The sequence below is a fragment of the Canis lupus genome, chromosome 1 (assembly GCF_003254725.2).
Source record: "Canis lupus dingo isolate Sandy chromosome 1, ASM325472v2, whole genome shotgun sequence".
NCBI classification, from domain to species: Eukaryota; Metazoa; Chordata; class Mammalia; order Carnivora; family Canidae; genus Canis; species Canis lupus.
Window position 1 is genome coordinate 58,959,649 of NC_064243.1, and position 17,388 is coordinate 58,977,036.

The window sequence follows — 17,388 nt, forward strand, 5'->3', positions numbered from 1 at the left end:
TAAATGCTCAACAAAGAAAACACTTAAGCAACTATGATAAAGATATATACTGGAACACGGGATCCCTGGGTGGCGCAGCGGTTTGGCGCCTGCCTTTGGCCCAGGGCGCGATCCTGGAGACCCGGGATCGAATCCCACATCAGGCTCCCGGTGCATGGAGCCTGCTTCTCCCTCTGCCTATGTCTCTGCCTCTCTCTCTCTCTCTGTGACTATCATAAATAAATAAAAATTAAAAAAAATAAAAAATAAAAAAATAAAATAAAAGTTGAGAGCGGGACGCCTGGGTAGCTCAGCGGTTGACCTTCTGCCTTCGGCTCAGGTCGTGATCCCAGGGTCCCAGGATCGAGTCCCACATCAGCCTCCCTGCATGGAGCCTGCTTCTCCCTCTGCCTGTGTCTCTGCTTCTCTCTTTCTCTGTCTCATAATAAATAAAATATTTTTAAAAAATAAAATAAAATAAAAGTTGAGAGCAATTTCTGGCCAATAGTTCACAAGAGAATGGGGACTTCGGTCATACAAATAAATGAATTCTGACAACAGCCAATAAGCTTGAAAACAGACCTGTGCCTCACGTTGAGACTGCAGTGTAACTGTCACTTTGATTTCAAAGAGGGCCTAGCTAACCTGTACTCGGGTTACAGGTTATAACCTATAGGTTATGGGATTATAACCTGACCCATAACACTGAGATAATAAACATGTGCTGTGTTAAACTACTAAATTTTGTGATAATCTGTTACACAGCAATAGAAAACTAATACTCTTATTTACAAAAGTTAACTTAGTTTTCAATGATGAGTTTTACTTATTCAACATATATATCATTCACAAATAATGATCTCCTATGTGTCATGTCAGGCAGTATATCAACTGTGATATGACATTTTACAATAAATAAGTCCAAATGATTTTTAACAAAATACTGACATATATATATATATATATATATATATATATATATATATATATATATATATAAAATTTAAAAAACTTAAGTCCACAAGAAAATCTACAACTCAAATGTTATAAGAACATTTAAAAAGATGTAATAGATTTATCAACCATTCAGTCTATTATTTTGTCCTCAAAGGTGATCCCAGATAACATTTGGTTGAACAACAGGATTATTCTCCACCTAAGATTTTAGACTCATTAGCTTCCCTTAATATCCTAATATGATTCTGGGATTCATGAGTTAATCAATGAAATCCACAGCTGACCTATTTATGTGTTTGGTTTTATCATCTGTAAGAGTATCAACATCCATCTTATGAAGATAATATATTCTTTAATCTTTTCTAAAACAATAATTTTCAGTCTTTATGAAGTACCCCAAATTCTTTCCTCTTGTCTTTTCATAGACATACCTACTTTCCATCCAGTAAATATAAATGGAATAAATTCTCTATTTAGAAAAAATAAAAGCTTCAAGGGCGCCTGAGTGGTTCACATTTGGTTAGGTGTTAGAGTCTACCAAAGATTCTCTCCTTATTTTTCTCCTCTCCCTCTGCTCCTCTCCACTGCACTCTTTCTCACTCTCTAAAAAGAATGAATTAAGTAAAAAAAAAAAAAAAAGAATGAATGAAGTCTAAAACCTTCAGACTAGATAAAATGCAGCTATATGTGTTTGGCAAGAGGCACATGTAAACATAAGGATGCAGAAAAATGTAAGATCATTAGATGGAAAAAGCTATACCAGTCACATAAAACTAAAAGCAAGCAACAGTTGCTTATACAGTATCAAACAACACAGACTAACCCAAAAGGTATGATTCATTAAGTAGCTAAAACAGTTTTATATTTGAATGCACATACAAAGCTTCTAAATATTCAAAGCAAAAATTGACAGAATGTAAGAAGAAAAAATCTACCATCACAGTACCACTTTTTAGTAAATGATGGATCAAAAAGATAAAAGTAAAAATGAATACATAGTATTTGAAGAAAATAATTTAAAATCTTGATTTAATGGACTGGTATACAAGACTACACTGAAACACTGGACACAGAGCGTTAAGTTTCTTTCATGTGTAGCACTAGTCTTAACAAGTTTCAAAAATTGTTTTCATACAAACCACAATGTATTTAACCATGATGCAGTTAAGGTTAAAAAAGCATGTCAATCTCACATAACTCTCCCAGAGAACAGAAAAAGAAATAATAAGTCGTCTTTCATTGTATGAGGCTAGTAGGACCTTGATTCCAAAACTATAAAAGGATGATATAAAAAGGGAAAAGTACAAAGCAATCTTACTTGAACCCAGGCTCAAAAATCCCAAGATGAATATTAGGAAACGGGATCTAGTTATTACATTTAAAAGATGTATATTATCTATCATGACTAACTAGGACCTTCTTTAGAAATCCAAAGTTGATTTACTATTAGAAGATTAATATAAGGTACCACATTAACAAGTTAAAGAAAAATAAGTATGATCTCAATACATGCAGAAAAATCAACATCAGTTTGTGATTTTTTTTTAGCTTACGAAACTAGAATTATAAGAGAATTTCCTAGACTTGTTAACAAAGCACTTACAAAATAAAACTTTAGAGAAGCATGATAATTAACTCTAAAATGTTGCCATCCTTTACTTTAAGAGCAGGAAATAAAATAAGAAAGATTATCTCTAGAGATTCTACCCAGCAAAGTAGGGCAAGGAAAAAAGATGTCCAGGCTGAAGGAAAGGGCAGGTGCATGTGGAGGGACCTGCCAGGTATATTCTTGGGGAGCAATTCTAATATGGCACCAAAACATTACCAGGGTCCTAAAGCATAATTGAGAATGTATCCAAAAGAAAAATCAATTACATGTTTATTAGAACTCTTCTCAGTGAGATCACAGTGTGTAGATTGGAGAAATACTTACACCACTTAGAACTGAGAGTAGACCCTAGGGGACCTCCAGAGAAAAAACGATGGTCACTAAACTGCCTTCTAATGAGACTGGGACACCATAACTATAAGATTACATTCTGCTGAGAGAGGTATGCAAATGTGGGGCCAGCAGTGAATTATCTTGGACAAGAGAGGTGAGCTAATACAAATAATATTAAGTATATCCTCTGCTTTTTTTAAGTTGATGCTATGCCACTTCACTTTCATAGAAGACCTACAGTAGTACCTGTTTTTGCTAACTAAAAGTAATCTGGAGAGATTTTCACTTTTACAAAAAAAAAAAAAATGGCAAAGAGTAAATTAGCGTTCAGCATTTGCTTTGCAGCGAGCCTTTATATAGGCAGTGCGTACCCCAGGCAGTGCAAGTGGTCCTGCCAAGGTTCTGCCCTGGGAACCACACTCAGTATCTCAGCATCATGCCACCATAGTTTTTCACAGCGTCTGTGAGCATTTGTGCATCTGTTAGCAAGATGGGGCCTAAGGGATCAGAAAAGCCTAAGAGAGGTTGGTTTTGAGGTCCTGGAATGTTCAAATGTTTTTTTCTGTATAAGTTAACAGTAACTACTTATTTGCTTCACACCATTTCAGCTTATCAAAAGGTTTCACGGGATGCTCTACTTACAGATAAGCAGGGGAAAGCTGCAACAATCTTAATTCTATTATTCCCAAACGTGGCAACTGGTGCCTCTTCTGGATAAATGTGTAAAGGTAATGAAAGAACACTGAGAAGAAACTATTAGCACACCCAGGGGCACTCCCGTTTTGATGTGGTCTCTGTGAGCAGAGCAGAGTGATAAGAAAGTAGGGCTTAAAGACTTTCGGGAGAGATGGTGCTAGTGAGGCAGGAACAGCCCTCAAGATGAGAAATGTCAAGACATGGACTTGTTTCCGGAAGAGCACTCTACAATACAACACGGTCGAGATGATCAACTGGAATGGGAGGATAAGAACAGGGAGGCTATTCTAAGGCATAGGTGAACCTGGGCAATAGAGAAAGGAACAGAACAAATGATATTATAGTTTTTAAATTGTCTTTCCAGGGGCAGCCTGGGTGGCTCAGCGGTTTAGCACCTGCCTTTAGCCCAGGGCCTGATCCTGGAGACCCAGGATCAAGTCCCACATCGGGGTCCCTGCATGGAGCCTGCTTCTCCCTCTGCCTGTCTCTCTCTCTCTCTCTCTCTCATGAATAAATAAATAAAATCTTTAAAAAAATAAAAAATAAAAAAATAAATTGTCTTTACATTTATTTTATTCACAACTTCTTGATTTGTAACATTTTATTATTATACTCTATGGTTAGTCTTTGCTAGGCTAAACAATACTATTTTCTTACAGCATTTAAAAATTATCTTAGATGTCACTCTCTAGAACTTATAAAATCTCTCTTCTTAAAATGGAAATACAGTATAGAGAATTCTAAGTCAGTGTTTTACAAAAGGTAAATAAATCTCTTGTTTTCTTTCTTATATGGTGACATTATCCTTTTTTTGCTTTCCCCACAAAGGCACCTTGGGGTCTGATGTTTTGGGTAGTAAGTTTTTACCTGGTGAGATATAACCAATGTATCAGGAAAACTCCACATCTGTGAAAGCATTTGATTATTTTTACTCTAGATATTTTACCATCAGTGAGGCTCACCTACATATACGATGTTACCAAATTAGATGTTACTGATAAGATTTAACACAGGTGATAAGCCTAAAGAATTCTTGCCTCTTGATTGGCTGTATTTAGTTTGTCTTCCAGCTCTTCCTTCAGGTTTTCCAGTTCCTGTTGAAGTTGACTTTTATCCTCTTCCAGGTTCAGTTTCTCTTTTTTATACTGTTCCTCCAATTCCTAAGGAAAAGACATTTTTAAAAATTAACAAAATTGCAATTAACTGTATACTTCAAAACTCCAAGAAAAAGGCCATTCTGTTTTATATTTTGACACTTTGCTTTTCAAATTAGCCTTATCCTTAATTAATAATATTGGGAGTTATTAGTCTCATTAATCCTAAGGGCTTAGGCTCTATCATTCTAAATCACTTATGATGTGATTAAATAATTATTTTAAATGGTAAGAATATTTGGTCTAGATCAAGCTGAGTCAACAGATATGTATGATGTAAGTGATAATTTGAGGAGATAAAGAAAAAATTCTAAATATCTCTTGAATGTAGAATTCTTTTATTTTTACATAAAACAAAATCCAGTAGCAGTTCTGGAATACTGGAACACAGTCAAGAATTACCAAGTACAAAATTAAGGCACCTAAAGAAGCAATACCAATAAAACTGATACTTACTAAAGAATACCCACTATTTGGCATCCTACTTAATACTTTGATACACAGAAGTAAGACATGGGGCCTGCCCTAAATAAGTTGAATATGTAATGAAAGTTAAATGACCATAGGGACTACAGGGTTATATGGATGGAGAACTGACAAGTTCTAGCTTGGTAAGAAAACCTGCACAGAGAACGCAATTCCTAAGTACAGTCTGAAGGAGTGTGTCAGTAAGAAAAGGTGAAGAAGCAAGAGCGAAATAGAACACGTGAAGCAGAAGAAACCTGTGCAAAAACCATGGAGGTGCAAATGAACCTGGTTATGTTACAAGTAGTTCAACATTTCTATAGCATAAGGTGAGAAGAGTAATAAACAGGGTTCTGTGCAGCTCCCAAGGCAAAGTCCAGGTTTGATGATTTGCTGGGACAACTCACAGGACTCTGCTAGTCGTACTCACAGCTGTAATTTATTATGCAGCCAAAGGATACTAAGCACAATCAGCAGAGGGAAAAGGCATATGGGAAACCAGGCACACGTTTCTAAGAGTCCTGTCTCACAGGACTCTCCACAAAGTTGTGACAATGATGTGAAATGCTGTGAGTGACTCAGTGACCAGGTTTTCATTGGGGGCTAATGACATAGGTACCCCCTGACTAGCATGTGCCAAACTTCTAGACTTCAAGAAGGAAAGCAGATGTTCACCATAAACCATGTTATTTGCATAAACCCTTTAGGCACATGAGCCATTCTTATCAGGGAATGGTGGAAACCTTTCCAAAATACAAGTTCCCAAATACTAGTAAGGGCCACCCTTGTACCCTGCCTTTCTTTTTTTTTTTTTTACCCTGCCTTTCTAAGGACAGTAGCTTCAGGTGGGCTATGTTAACTCTTTCTGCATGGATTCTCTATATATTCACTTTCAAATGGGGAAGGTAAACTAGAGTTATGAAAGAAGATATAATCCTTTTTGATAACTAAATAATAAGGAATGGAGAAGTCACTTTTCGGTAAATGTTCTTTAAAAGATAACCTGATTTTGGAGAGAGACTATTCTAAAAGGAAGCTGATTTGAGCTCAGGCTCAGACATGAGCTAGCTAGGCAAGAGAGGAATGAAGCAGCAAGTGATAAGTTATTTTGAGAAAAGAGAAAGATATAGGTAAAGCTATCATTGAGTTTTGACTATGTTTATACACAGAAAATTCAAGTCATCTGCTTTATAGCAACATTTTAAAGAAAGATTGCAAGAAATATAAGTAGCATAAAGCAGATTTTTAGGTGGCTCAGAAATTGAAATTCAATAGGCAAGGGGATAATTAGGAGAGAAGTAATGAGGCAAAAATGATATTGATGAAAGATGCCTTGATTCTAGTACTTAGAACTTAATACAGAGGAATAAAGAGAGACAAAAGGCAGAACACCTGCAAGTTAAATACTACAAAAATAGAGGAAAAGGTAAGGTGAATGAGGGATGTAGAAATAATAACAAAAAATAGCTATGGAAGAGCTAACTAAGCCACAGTTACCACTAAATCCTTCACTATAAACCTCTGAGCACATACATATAGTCAGTAAGCATGCACATGCACCATGTAATTAAAGCTGGACAAATTTGTTCTGGAATAGTGAGCTGGCACAGAGAAAACAACAACCACAATTTTGAGAAATAACATGTCATTAAGTTTTGTCTCCAGCTACATAAACATATAATAGTAAGTTTAGTTAGAAATCACACTCTAACATCTAACAGGAAGTTTTATTTGAATTTTTAATTAAGTTCAGGTGTTGAATATTTTTCCAACTAGTTGTATCACAAAAGGAAGAGACATATAAGTAAAGGTCTCAATTCATATCCAACCTCTCGTATTTACTAGGTTAGTGGTACTGAATATATCATTTAGGTTTACTAAACCTATTCTGTATAAAAAATGACATTAATCTCTAAGTCTTAAGTAATAAGGAAAACATAAGAAAGCTTAGTAAACTATAAAATGCTATTACATAAAACATATAACAACCATCATGAATACACACCTATATGTGGTGGTTAAATGTCTTAGGATTTGGTATCCGAGACCTGAGTGTAAGACCTGGCTGATTCTTACTAACTGCATGTGTCTGAGCAAGTGTTTAACTACTCTGTCCTCCATTTCCTCTTCGGGAAAATGGGTATAGCAATTAAACCTATGCGAGTGTTGTGAGGCTTAAATAAAAGAGATGGAAAACAGTGCCTGGCACACAGTAAGAAATACTAATAATTAACATTTATTTATCACTGTATGCTAGGACATTCCTGAGTTCTCAACATTTTATCTGACTTAACCCTTACAAGAACATTACAAAATGGATTATTTTTTTGGTTTGTCAGATGAGGAGCCTGGGGCGTGGCTTTTGAGGCCCAAGATTAGGGAGCTAGTAAGCAAAGAGCTCAGTGTAAGGCCTGTATCAGACACCTTGCTCTTTCAACTGTGTAATAGGAAGGAAACATCTACAGGAGAGTAAGTGCTGCAACTAGTTAAGACTTCCTGAGGAGCACACCTAAGATGCTGTCTCATGAGGAGACAGCTCAAGATCAAGGGAGTGCTTCTACTACGGCTTATACAAAGTAGGAATGCTTCGTATCAATTTAAGAAACTACATCCCATGTCAAGAATTTTTAAGTATGTTACTCTTTGAATAATGATTGACAGAGTGATTATAAGAGAGCAGCCATCAGAGTGAAGCAACTCATTTACTCCACAATGAGTCACACCAGATCATTACAGAAACCCTTCTACTTTAACAAAGCAAAGCTATGTTGAATTTGTACTCACCACTTGCAGTTTTTTCTTATCCCTAACTGCATTACTGTGGACAGCCTCAATTGCCATATGGTGCTTCCAAGCTAATTCTTCCAAAGTCTTAGAATGAGCCTCATTTAATTGAGCTACCTCCCCTTCCAATCTATTCTGCAGGTTTTTTAGCTCCATCTCATAATATTCTTGCTGAGTTTTCTTTGCTTCATTTACTTTCTAAAATCAAAGCAAACAAAGATCAAAAATTGCACCTGCTTTCTTCATTACTTCTATTAGTATTCTGAATACTAAATAAATACATGAACTTGAATGAACTATGGGATTTAGACTTTGGACATGAGATTACATCAGCGGTGTTCTCAGAAAATGACAGGGTAGCACAGGTAAAATGAATAACTTTAACACAAGTGATAAAATAGACTATTATTAGGTTAGAGCCAAGTGCAAGTTAGCACATCTGTGAGCTTAAGAGAAAGGCTCCCTGTAGGTCAAAGCTGTACACAAAATGGCTTGCCAATTTACCCACTTGGATGATATTATTCGATACAATTTTATTGAGTGTCAATTATAGGCCTTTTAAGCAGTCACAGTGTAATGATGGAGAAAAGGCAAAAGACAGTGGCAGTATAATTTTATAAATTCTATGAAAGGAGTGTACATCTTGTGCTGTAAGAGTATACAGTAAAGGAGCCTATCCTAGAACAGGCGGGAAAGGAAGTACATGCATGTGTACGTGTTTGCGTGAGACAGAACTTGGATGAGGTAGGAAAGGGTGTGTGTGTGTGTGTGTGTGTGTGTGTGTGTGAGAGAGAGAGAGAGAGAGAGAGAGAGAGAGAGAGAGAGACTCCCACACAAACACCCATACATCAGGGAAAGCTTTCCAGAAGAGAAAACATCTGAGCTGCTGCTGATGCATTCTCTCATTTAATTCTCACAAGCCCATCAGGAAATGAGAGATTAGAAAATTTTAAACCTAGACCTGATAACAAGAGCCTGAATTCACAAGCCCTTCCAGCATTCTGAAAGCTGAGTGATGGTCTCCCAGGTGGAGAAGTTCAGGCAGGATATGAAGACCAGCCCCTAAGCAGTATGGACAGAACACAAGACACGTGGCTGGCAGTGGTGAGGAATGAGGCTCAGCAGGAGGTAGGAGTCAAAGGATGAGAAAGGGTTTTTTATGCCAAGGACTCTGGATTTCATTATGACTATGAGAAATCACTGTAATTGACATAACTGATATATTTTTAAAACAATCAGGTTGGCAATAGACTAGTAAGTTGATAGAGGCAGGGAGAGTGGTTATGAAGTTTTAACTGAAATCCAGGCCACCATGGTCTAAACCTAAACCTAGAATCTGACAAAGGGTATGAAGGAAGGTGATGGAATAAAATACATATTAAGGGAGTAGAAAACCAATACAACTTGGTGACAGATAAAAGGGTCAAGGAAACAGTAATCAATAACGACTGATTTGCCAAACTAGACAGACTACAGTGCTAATGGTTGAAAAAAGGAGTTAAAAAAAAAATACAGTACTCTGAGGGGAGAAAGTTCTAAGCATGCTGATTTGAAACGTTTGTGAGAAACCACAGTATCTTGTGGGAGTGGGAGACACAGGTCTCAAGTTTAGGGAAAAGATCGGCCCTACACCAACAGATTTGGGAGTGATCACTGAATAAATTTTATGCTACCAGAACGGATGAACATGTAAAATGAGGTGAAAATGCAGGGGAGCATCAATGGTAAGGGAACAGATGGAGGAGGGAAGTTCACAAGCAAGACTTCAAGGCTGGGGAGATAGGAGGAACATGTGCAAGAATGTGAAACACTAAAACACAGATGCTGTAAATCAGAGAGGAGTGAGTACCACAGTTGGACAAGATTCACCAAGTCCAGCAACCTGGATGTCACTGGAGGCTGGCGCAAACACAGATTCCATGGAGTGTTATAAGACAAACCACATGACACTTGGGTAAGGAGTGAATGGGAGGTGAGCAAAGGGCAAGGTTGTAATATGCCTGGTTGCTGAGGGAAAGAAAAAGAAATGCCCAAAACCCCCACTTGGTATTGTAAATATCTGAAAAATTGCCAGAAGTATTTAGCAATTACTCTACAAATGATGTGTCTTATTTGTTTAATCTAGAAAGTCAGTATGTTGGTTTATAAATTTTCAGAGCATAATGCTTGTCATTCTTTTTAGTTTTATAGACATTTCCTAGGTGTACATGCAATAAATAACATATTTCATCAATACAAAAACATATACAATTAACCACAAATATAACATTTCATGGAAATAAGAGTTTATTCAGTTTCTGGTTGAAATAGGTTGAAATGTCTTAAGTTTTTACATTTTAAAATTATCAGTAATATTCTGAACATACATATAATATGGGATAGTCCAGGTGTATACCAGTTTTCCTCAAAATAAAAATAAAAACAAATTAAGAGATGGACTGTTACTATGAAGTAGAAGTAAACACTTCACATCAAATTTGAAAAAGATTAAAGCTGAACGTTTTTTCTTTTCTCTTCTTTGTGGGGGAAAGGGGAGAAGTACTCCACTGCTTTTTACCTTCTCCAGTTCCAAAATCTGCTGCTTCTGCTCTTCATCAAGACTCTGAGTTTTGCTTTGCAAAAAAGCTCTTTCTGCTTCAAGCTGAGATAATCTCTCATTGGCCCTTGATTTTTCTGATTCTAGATCCTTAATTGTAACCTCCTGGGTCATCTGAGTTGCTTGAAGCATTCCAATATGACCTATGCCCCCAAAAGAAAAATCTTCATTTTAAAATCTGTTGCATTGTGTTATAAAAGTTTATATTTAATGACACAATTGTACTTATAACCTGAGTGAAATAGTCTGCATGTACAAACAGTACTTTGATTTCTTCACTGTATAAAACAGAAATGCTACTTATCCAAGTAGCACAATTTAAACTAGAAAGGAGTCCATTTTCACATTGCTGATGTTGCTCCCCATACCCAGGACCCCTTTTTTGTTTTTGTTTTTGTTTTTTAAATATTGCCAACTAAACAAGTTGAAGTAGAAGCAACTCCTCAGGGATATATATAAAAGCTTTGGGAGTAAAATAAAGTTAAGAGAGGATGTACTGACTAATACCATGGCACCAAAAATGAGTAATCTCTTCTTTTCTAATCTCTTCTTTTTTCAAATTCTCATAAAAGAGAAAGAAATTTGTATGCAGGCAGTATAAAGGCAGACAGCAATTTGGTTGAAACTGAAATTTGTGACAAGAGGCATGATAAAGAACTAAAGATAGATAAGGACAGAGAGGTTATCAAAGAAAAAATAAATGACAACAAAAAAAGGGGAAAAGAGGATGAGAGAGACAAGAGATAAAATATGAGTATGAGAAAAAGGGTCTCAGAAAGCATATGTTAGGGCAGTGGTTCTCAATGCGCTCTGGACCAGCAGACCTGGAACTCTAGCTGGCAATGAAGATCATCTCAGACCTACTTAGGAGAAGCTCTTGAAGCTGGATCCCAGCGTCTGTGGTTGCACACACCCTTTGGGATGATTTTTGTACACACTATACAGTTGAAAAACTCCTACTTGGGGGAAGGTCAAGTAGATGACCTACTTGGGGTTAGGTCATCTGGGATTCGCTGATGAGCCAATCAAATCAGATGACATCCTCAGAGAACTAGTTCAACTGGCTTTACCTGGCACAACAAACACTTGGGCATAATGCATGGATCACCACCTCCTCTAGTAAAGGGCTATGAAATGAGCATATTAGCCATAGGATGGGCAACTCAGCTTTATCATGTAAAATGATCCCTATAAACCAAATGAAATGAGGCACTCTAATCCACATATAGTTCCACTAAATACTTTATAAAACATGTGGCTTTTTTATCTTTTTTATCTTTTAAAAACATATGTTTTTAACGAACAAAAAACCTCCTAGAATGAATGCTTCATTGTTCTTTTAGTGAATGATTTACTGGTGCTAAAATATCTGCTAACTCTTAATTTTTCTATAAATACATGTTCTAAAAACAAGTTATCATTTACTAATCTTATGATTAAGAAGAAATCAGAGTCCTTTAACATGTTTAGAGTCTAAATAATTTTAAAGGATGAGAAGAAAAGGCAAATTTTATCTTGAATTAAGTTTTAGTGTTGGTTTCAGCTGAGGAATATACCAAGAACTGTGGTCACACATACTAGCTTTGAGGACAAGGTCTGAAGCCTGTTGTTGTAAACGTTCTCTGGCTGCTGCTAGCTCACTTTCCACTTCCTTGTGCTTGCTTAGCAAGGCCATCTCCCCCTCCTTGGCATCATCAAGCTGTTTTTGAAGAACCTAAGAATGATCAAATAGCCATTATTAATATGCAAGAATGGTGCTAAGCTAATTAGCTAAGCTAATGATGCTACTAAACTCAAATTACAAGCATCAACTTTCTCTTTTTCAATTCAAACTTAGTAATACCTACTTTTAAGTCTGTTTTGATAACACTTATAACTAATCTTCATAAGTCATATGACCCAATCATGAAAGGCAATTCTGCTCTAAGCTACTCAGATATTAAAAACAGCTGTGAAATTTTCTCTGCCAATAAAAGAATTTGTAGGGACTTCTTGGCTTTTTTTCAAGCATGTGCTATACGCCTACTTAATTCAGGTTTATAAAACAATTTTTTGTTCATTGAGCAGATCTTATTAATGAAGGTAAAGGAGAAAATATATTAAAACCAAAGCCCAATATTTTAGCTCTCCCAAGCCACTTGTGAAAAATATTAACATGTTATTTCATAAAATCCTTTCATAATCATTAAGATTTTAAGTTATCTCTAGGAGTCTTTAATATCCGAAGTTCTAATAGGAAAATAATAACTAGAGCAGTAAAAATTACCTTTGTTGATTTTCTCACAAAGGAAAAGTAGAAGAAAGCAAAATGGAAAAAAAAAAAGTTAAAGTAGTCTAATTGGAAAGAGAAAGCCAAAACTGGGGGGAAAAATCTGTATGCTGAATGTGATATTCTTTACTTACCTGAACACTGTTCTCTGCTGTAACAAGTGCTATCTGAAGCTTTTGGCATTTGTCACGAAGACTTCCAGCTTCATCCTGCACCATCTGTAACTCTGTCTTTAGTTTTCCTATGGTTTTTCGTAAAATTGCTTCTTGTCCCTGAAATTCTTTTCTAAGATCAGCTTCCTTTTCTTTGCTAGCCTGTAGGCTTTCCGCTGTAAAAAGCTGTGACCTTTTCAAAGTATCAAGCTCATGCTCATAAAAGGACTGAGCTTTATTCAACTTGCCTTCATAATCCTCAATTAGCTTTTTCCGTTCAAGTCTGAGTTCTTCCAGTGTTTTGTTTAAGGACTCCACCTCCACCCTGTGCAGCTCCTCCGCTTTCTCCTGCCCTTTACTGACCGAGACACTGTGACCCTGCTGTGACTTCAACAGCTCTTGGATCTCCCGTCTGTGAGCAGTTCGCAAATCTTCCAATGCCAAACGTTTGTCTTTTTCAAACTGTACCTGGAGTTGTCCAAAACTCCGTAATCTTTCCTCAAATTTCCTTCTAATTTCTTCAACCTCTCTAGACATGGTTACTATGCGTTGGACATGCTGGGCTTCTGCACAAAGTTGCATGTCCTCAACTCTGTGCTTATAAGCTTCAAATTCTGTCAAAGCCTGCTGCTTCATTTTTATGTGATCTTCTAATGATGCTTCTAAAACCTGAATCTTTCTCTTAAGGTCTAACTCCTCTGTTACTTTGCTTTTATACTGCAGTATTTTTTCTCTTGTTTCTGCAAGAATCTGTTGGATTTCTTCCTCATGAGCATCTTTGAGGGCTTGAATTGCAGATTCATGCTCATCATTTTTAGTGTTTAAAGCATATATTACCTGCATGATTTTGAAAAAGGGAGAACAATTCAGCAAACCACGTTCTTTTCATACTGGAAGTTAATTCTTTCATTTGAAAAGATGATATTGTTCAACATGCCTAATATTGGCAATGGTTAAGGACTAAATACTGAAGCTTCATTAATCTTTTGGATTCATAGATTGATTTACTTGGCTAGTTCTACCTCAGCACAACCTTAAAAGTTGCATCTGAAGACTTGACTACAAATGAAACACTGAGAAGTCAAGAGACAAAGGAGGCCATGTGACATTAAAGAAAGGAGTTTTCCATATGATCCAGTCTAGCTTAGAGGTGAGAATCAGGAGAAAAGCTTCAGAGTAAATATCTGCCCTACACAAGTGTCCCAGGGGAAGAGAGGTTTTGCATAAGTGGAAGCTCTAGGCCCTAAGTCTTCCTAAAGGCCTCTTTTATCTGTTTAATGTCTGGTATATTCTAAATCTAAAAATTTCCTTTTCTATTTCCTCTGTCTGTTCCTAAAGCTGATCCTCTTCTCTCAAAGTTCCTAGTAGTGGTCTCCTTACAATATCCAATTTGTACATTTTTCTGCTAAACACTATAGTTTTACCTCACTATAGTTTTACTTGCTAATTTTTCCTGTCTCCAGGCAAGCCAGGTCCCTAGAGCCAGTAGTCTTTATTTTCATTTTATTCCTTGGATTTTAATGATTCCATTAAGCTTTCCCCAACCTTAATTGCAAATGACAACACAGTCCCCTTATAGTAATGCTCCCATTCTTGCATGCTCTTTGATACCCTCCATCACACCACTGTGGTCAAATAGTAGAATTTTCACGACTATTACTTAAAGCTTGGGGATGCACACACTTTCTTCTGAAGTAAAAAGAAATGAACACTATACAATCCAACAATCCAGAAGCTTTGTTCATTTTAATGTGATCTTAATCTGGCTTTAGAAATTAATTTCAGGGATCCCTGGGTGGCGCAGCGGTTTGGCGCCTGCCTTTGGCCCAGGGCGCGATCCTGGAGACCCGGGATCGAATCCCACATCGGGCTCCCGGTGCATGGAGCCTGCTTCTCCCTCTGCCTGTGTCTCTGCCTCTCTCTCTCTCTCTGTGACTATCATGAATAAATAAATAAAATCTTTAAAAAAAAAAAAAAAAAAAAAAGAAATTAATTTCAGCACCAAAAGCCAGAAACTGCAATTAAGAGGCAAAAATGTTGCCATTTTTATAGAGAACTTGTTTTATGCAGCCTGAGGCAATGGAAACAGACCACCTGGCTCTTCACATACCCTGGTAAGGCCAGATCCTATTGCTAAATCTAGGCAGTGGCCCAGCTGGCGTTGCTGTACTTGCTCAAGGAGGACACACTGGGGGTTTACCCCCACTGCAGAGGCTTCCCTCCATCCACACAGGGCCCTGTCTTCCAGAATCAATCCTCTATCCATAAACTCACTTGGTCTGCTCTATTTTGTTTTTTGGTTTTTTGGTTTTTTTTTTTTTTTGGTCTGCTCTATTTTGTGAGATGTAATCACCCCACAGGCAAAAGGGTTGAGAAATGGCAAGATCCCATTTATCTTTCCAGCTACTTTTCCTGCTAGCTACCTCGAAAGGAAAATATATGCAATAGAAGGAAATAAATGCTTATTTATAGCTTTTCTTTTTAATAACTCTAATTCCAAATACCAGGCTATACCCTTAATGAGCTAGTAAAGATGCCTATGGAAGACTCCTTTCATTTACACATTTATGCTTAAAGGTAGCTTAAAACACAAGAAAGTTGGTGGTCTCCTACAACCATCCCCCAGGGTCATATCAGCCTATCAGGTTGATGCCCAGGAAAAGCTAAAAGAGGCACGAAGGAAAAACACACCAACCAGCTGAAGAGAAGTCCATTTGCTAGAGTGGCATAGGCCAGAGTCTCAGACCTTCCCAGGGTAGTCTGTGTGCATCCCTTACCTATTTTAGTAAGCACGTGGAAGGAAAAGAGATAATACAAAGAGAGGGAATCCCTACAGAAAACCAAGTGACACTTTTCATCATTTTATCCCAGGAAATGATCTTGAAAAGGACCTCTTTGTGGTGGGATTCCATATAACTGGGGATAAAACAGTATGGATGACGGGAACGTCCCCCTGTCAACAATTCACTGAAATACTCTTCTCTTTTTTCTAATAATTTCCCTGCAGTCTTTGAAGGGTCAGCTCAAGTCTGGTATCCTTTAATAAGTCTTCCAAGACTACCCAAATCCATGGGAGTCTGTCTTTTCTTTATAAACAGTATCTCCATTTCCTTACCACCACTCATTTCTGAAGCTCAGTAAATATTCAACTGATTAAATTTAGGGGTCTTGAAAACAATGTTGGAAAGCTGTGTGAGGATGTTAGAGAGCCTAGAAAAGTAGCTGACAATATAAAAGTACAGTAGCATATAAAAGTGTGGATAAAAAGGCGAAAATAAAGGAGACAGAGGTAGGAATGAAAGCTTTGTTAAAAAGAATAGAATTAAGTAAATAAAACATCTGACATATAATAGGGAAATATTATAGTAAGGAGCTCTATTTCACTTAATATTCTATTCCAGGGGTCAGCAAATGGGCCTGCAGGCCCAATTTGGCTGCTGTTTATCTTTGTAAATAGTTTTATTGGAGCACAGCTATGCCCCTTTGCGTATGGATAGTCTATAGCTGCTTTCCCACTGTAACAGCAAAGTTGAGTAGTTGTGAAAGAGACCTTACTACTAACTTCTCTTCTGATATACACATGTCAAATCATCTTATCAGCCAAAATTGGCAGCCAAAAATTTAAAATATCTGAATTTGTAGTAGCTACTACTTTGTTTAGTCTCAAATAGTCCAGGGTTTCAACCACAACAACTTACACATTGAGAAAACCAATTATTTTATTCTGAAACTGTATTATATAATAGAAACACAATATCATACTGGCCATATAATAGTATCTTCCAGGACAACCATGTTAAAATAAAGTTTCTAAAAACTTAAAAAAAAAAAAAAAAGGGCAGCCCAGGTGGCTCAGCAGTTTAGTGCTGCCTTCAGCCCAGGGCCGGATTCTGGAGACCCAGGATCGAGTCCCACGTCAGGCTCCCTGCATGGAGCCTACTTTTCCCTCTGCCTGTGTCTCTGCCCCCCCCACCTCCCCCCCCCACCTCCATGTCCCTCATGAATAAATAAAAATAAAAATTTAAAAAAAAAAACTTGAAAAAAGGAAGATAAAAGGATGCCAAGCATAACAAATTAATAGTGCTTTTAAATAATCATTTAAAATATATCACTACTTAATGATATTTTTATTTTTTATGATATTTTTAAATGAGAATGTTATATATTAATTTTCGAGTTGACATTAACAAGATGTGGTATCCTCCAACTGTTCACTTTTCTACATAACTTTTCTACATAATAGTTACAAAGGTAATTATTCTAAAGTATCTTTCGCTGATTAATTACTATTTCTCAGACCAAAGAAATCTACATTCTTTGAACACACAGAAGATATGACTTGAAGTAACAGAACTGATCCAAATCAGATTTTTGATCCTAGGTAAGATAATTTC

The 17,388-nt window shown here is 36.8% G+C and overlaps 1 protein-coding gene across 9 annotated transcripts in view; it reads right to left on the reverse strand.

Annotated features, from left to right (window-relative positions):
- Nucleotides 1-17,388, reverse strand: part of FAM184A (family with sequence similarity 184 member A) — a 106,576-nt gene that overhangs the window by 50,115 nt on the left and 39,073 nt on the right. For 8 of the 9 annotated variants that reach the window (XR_003126413.3, XR_007413252.1, XM_025422880.3 and 5 more), the window contains exons 2-6: nt 12,977-13,831; nt 12,152-12,287; nt 10,535-10,716; nt 7,978-8,175; nt 4,612-4,734 (exon numbers count right to left, since the gene is read on the reverse strand). Coding sequence is in view for 7 of the 9 variants with exons in the window: in XM_025422880.3 (XP_025278665.1) it covers nt 4,612-4,734; nt 7,978-8,175; nt 10,535-10,716; nt 12,152-12,287; nt 12,977-13,831 (1,494 nt within the window). In the remaining 2 variants the exon portion in view is untranslated. The remainder of the gene's footprint in view (nt 1-4,611; nt 4,735-7,977; nt 8,176-10,534; nt 10,717-12,151; nt 12,288-12,976; nt 13,832-17,388) is intronic. The other variant, XM_025422877.3, reaches the window with a different exon arrangement.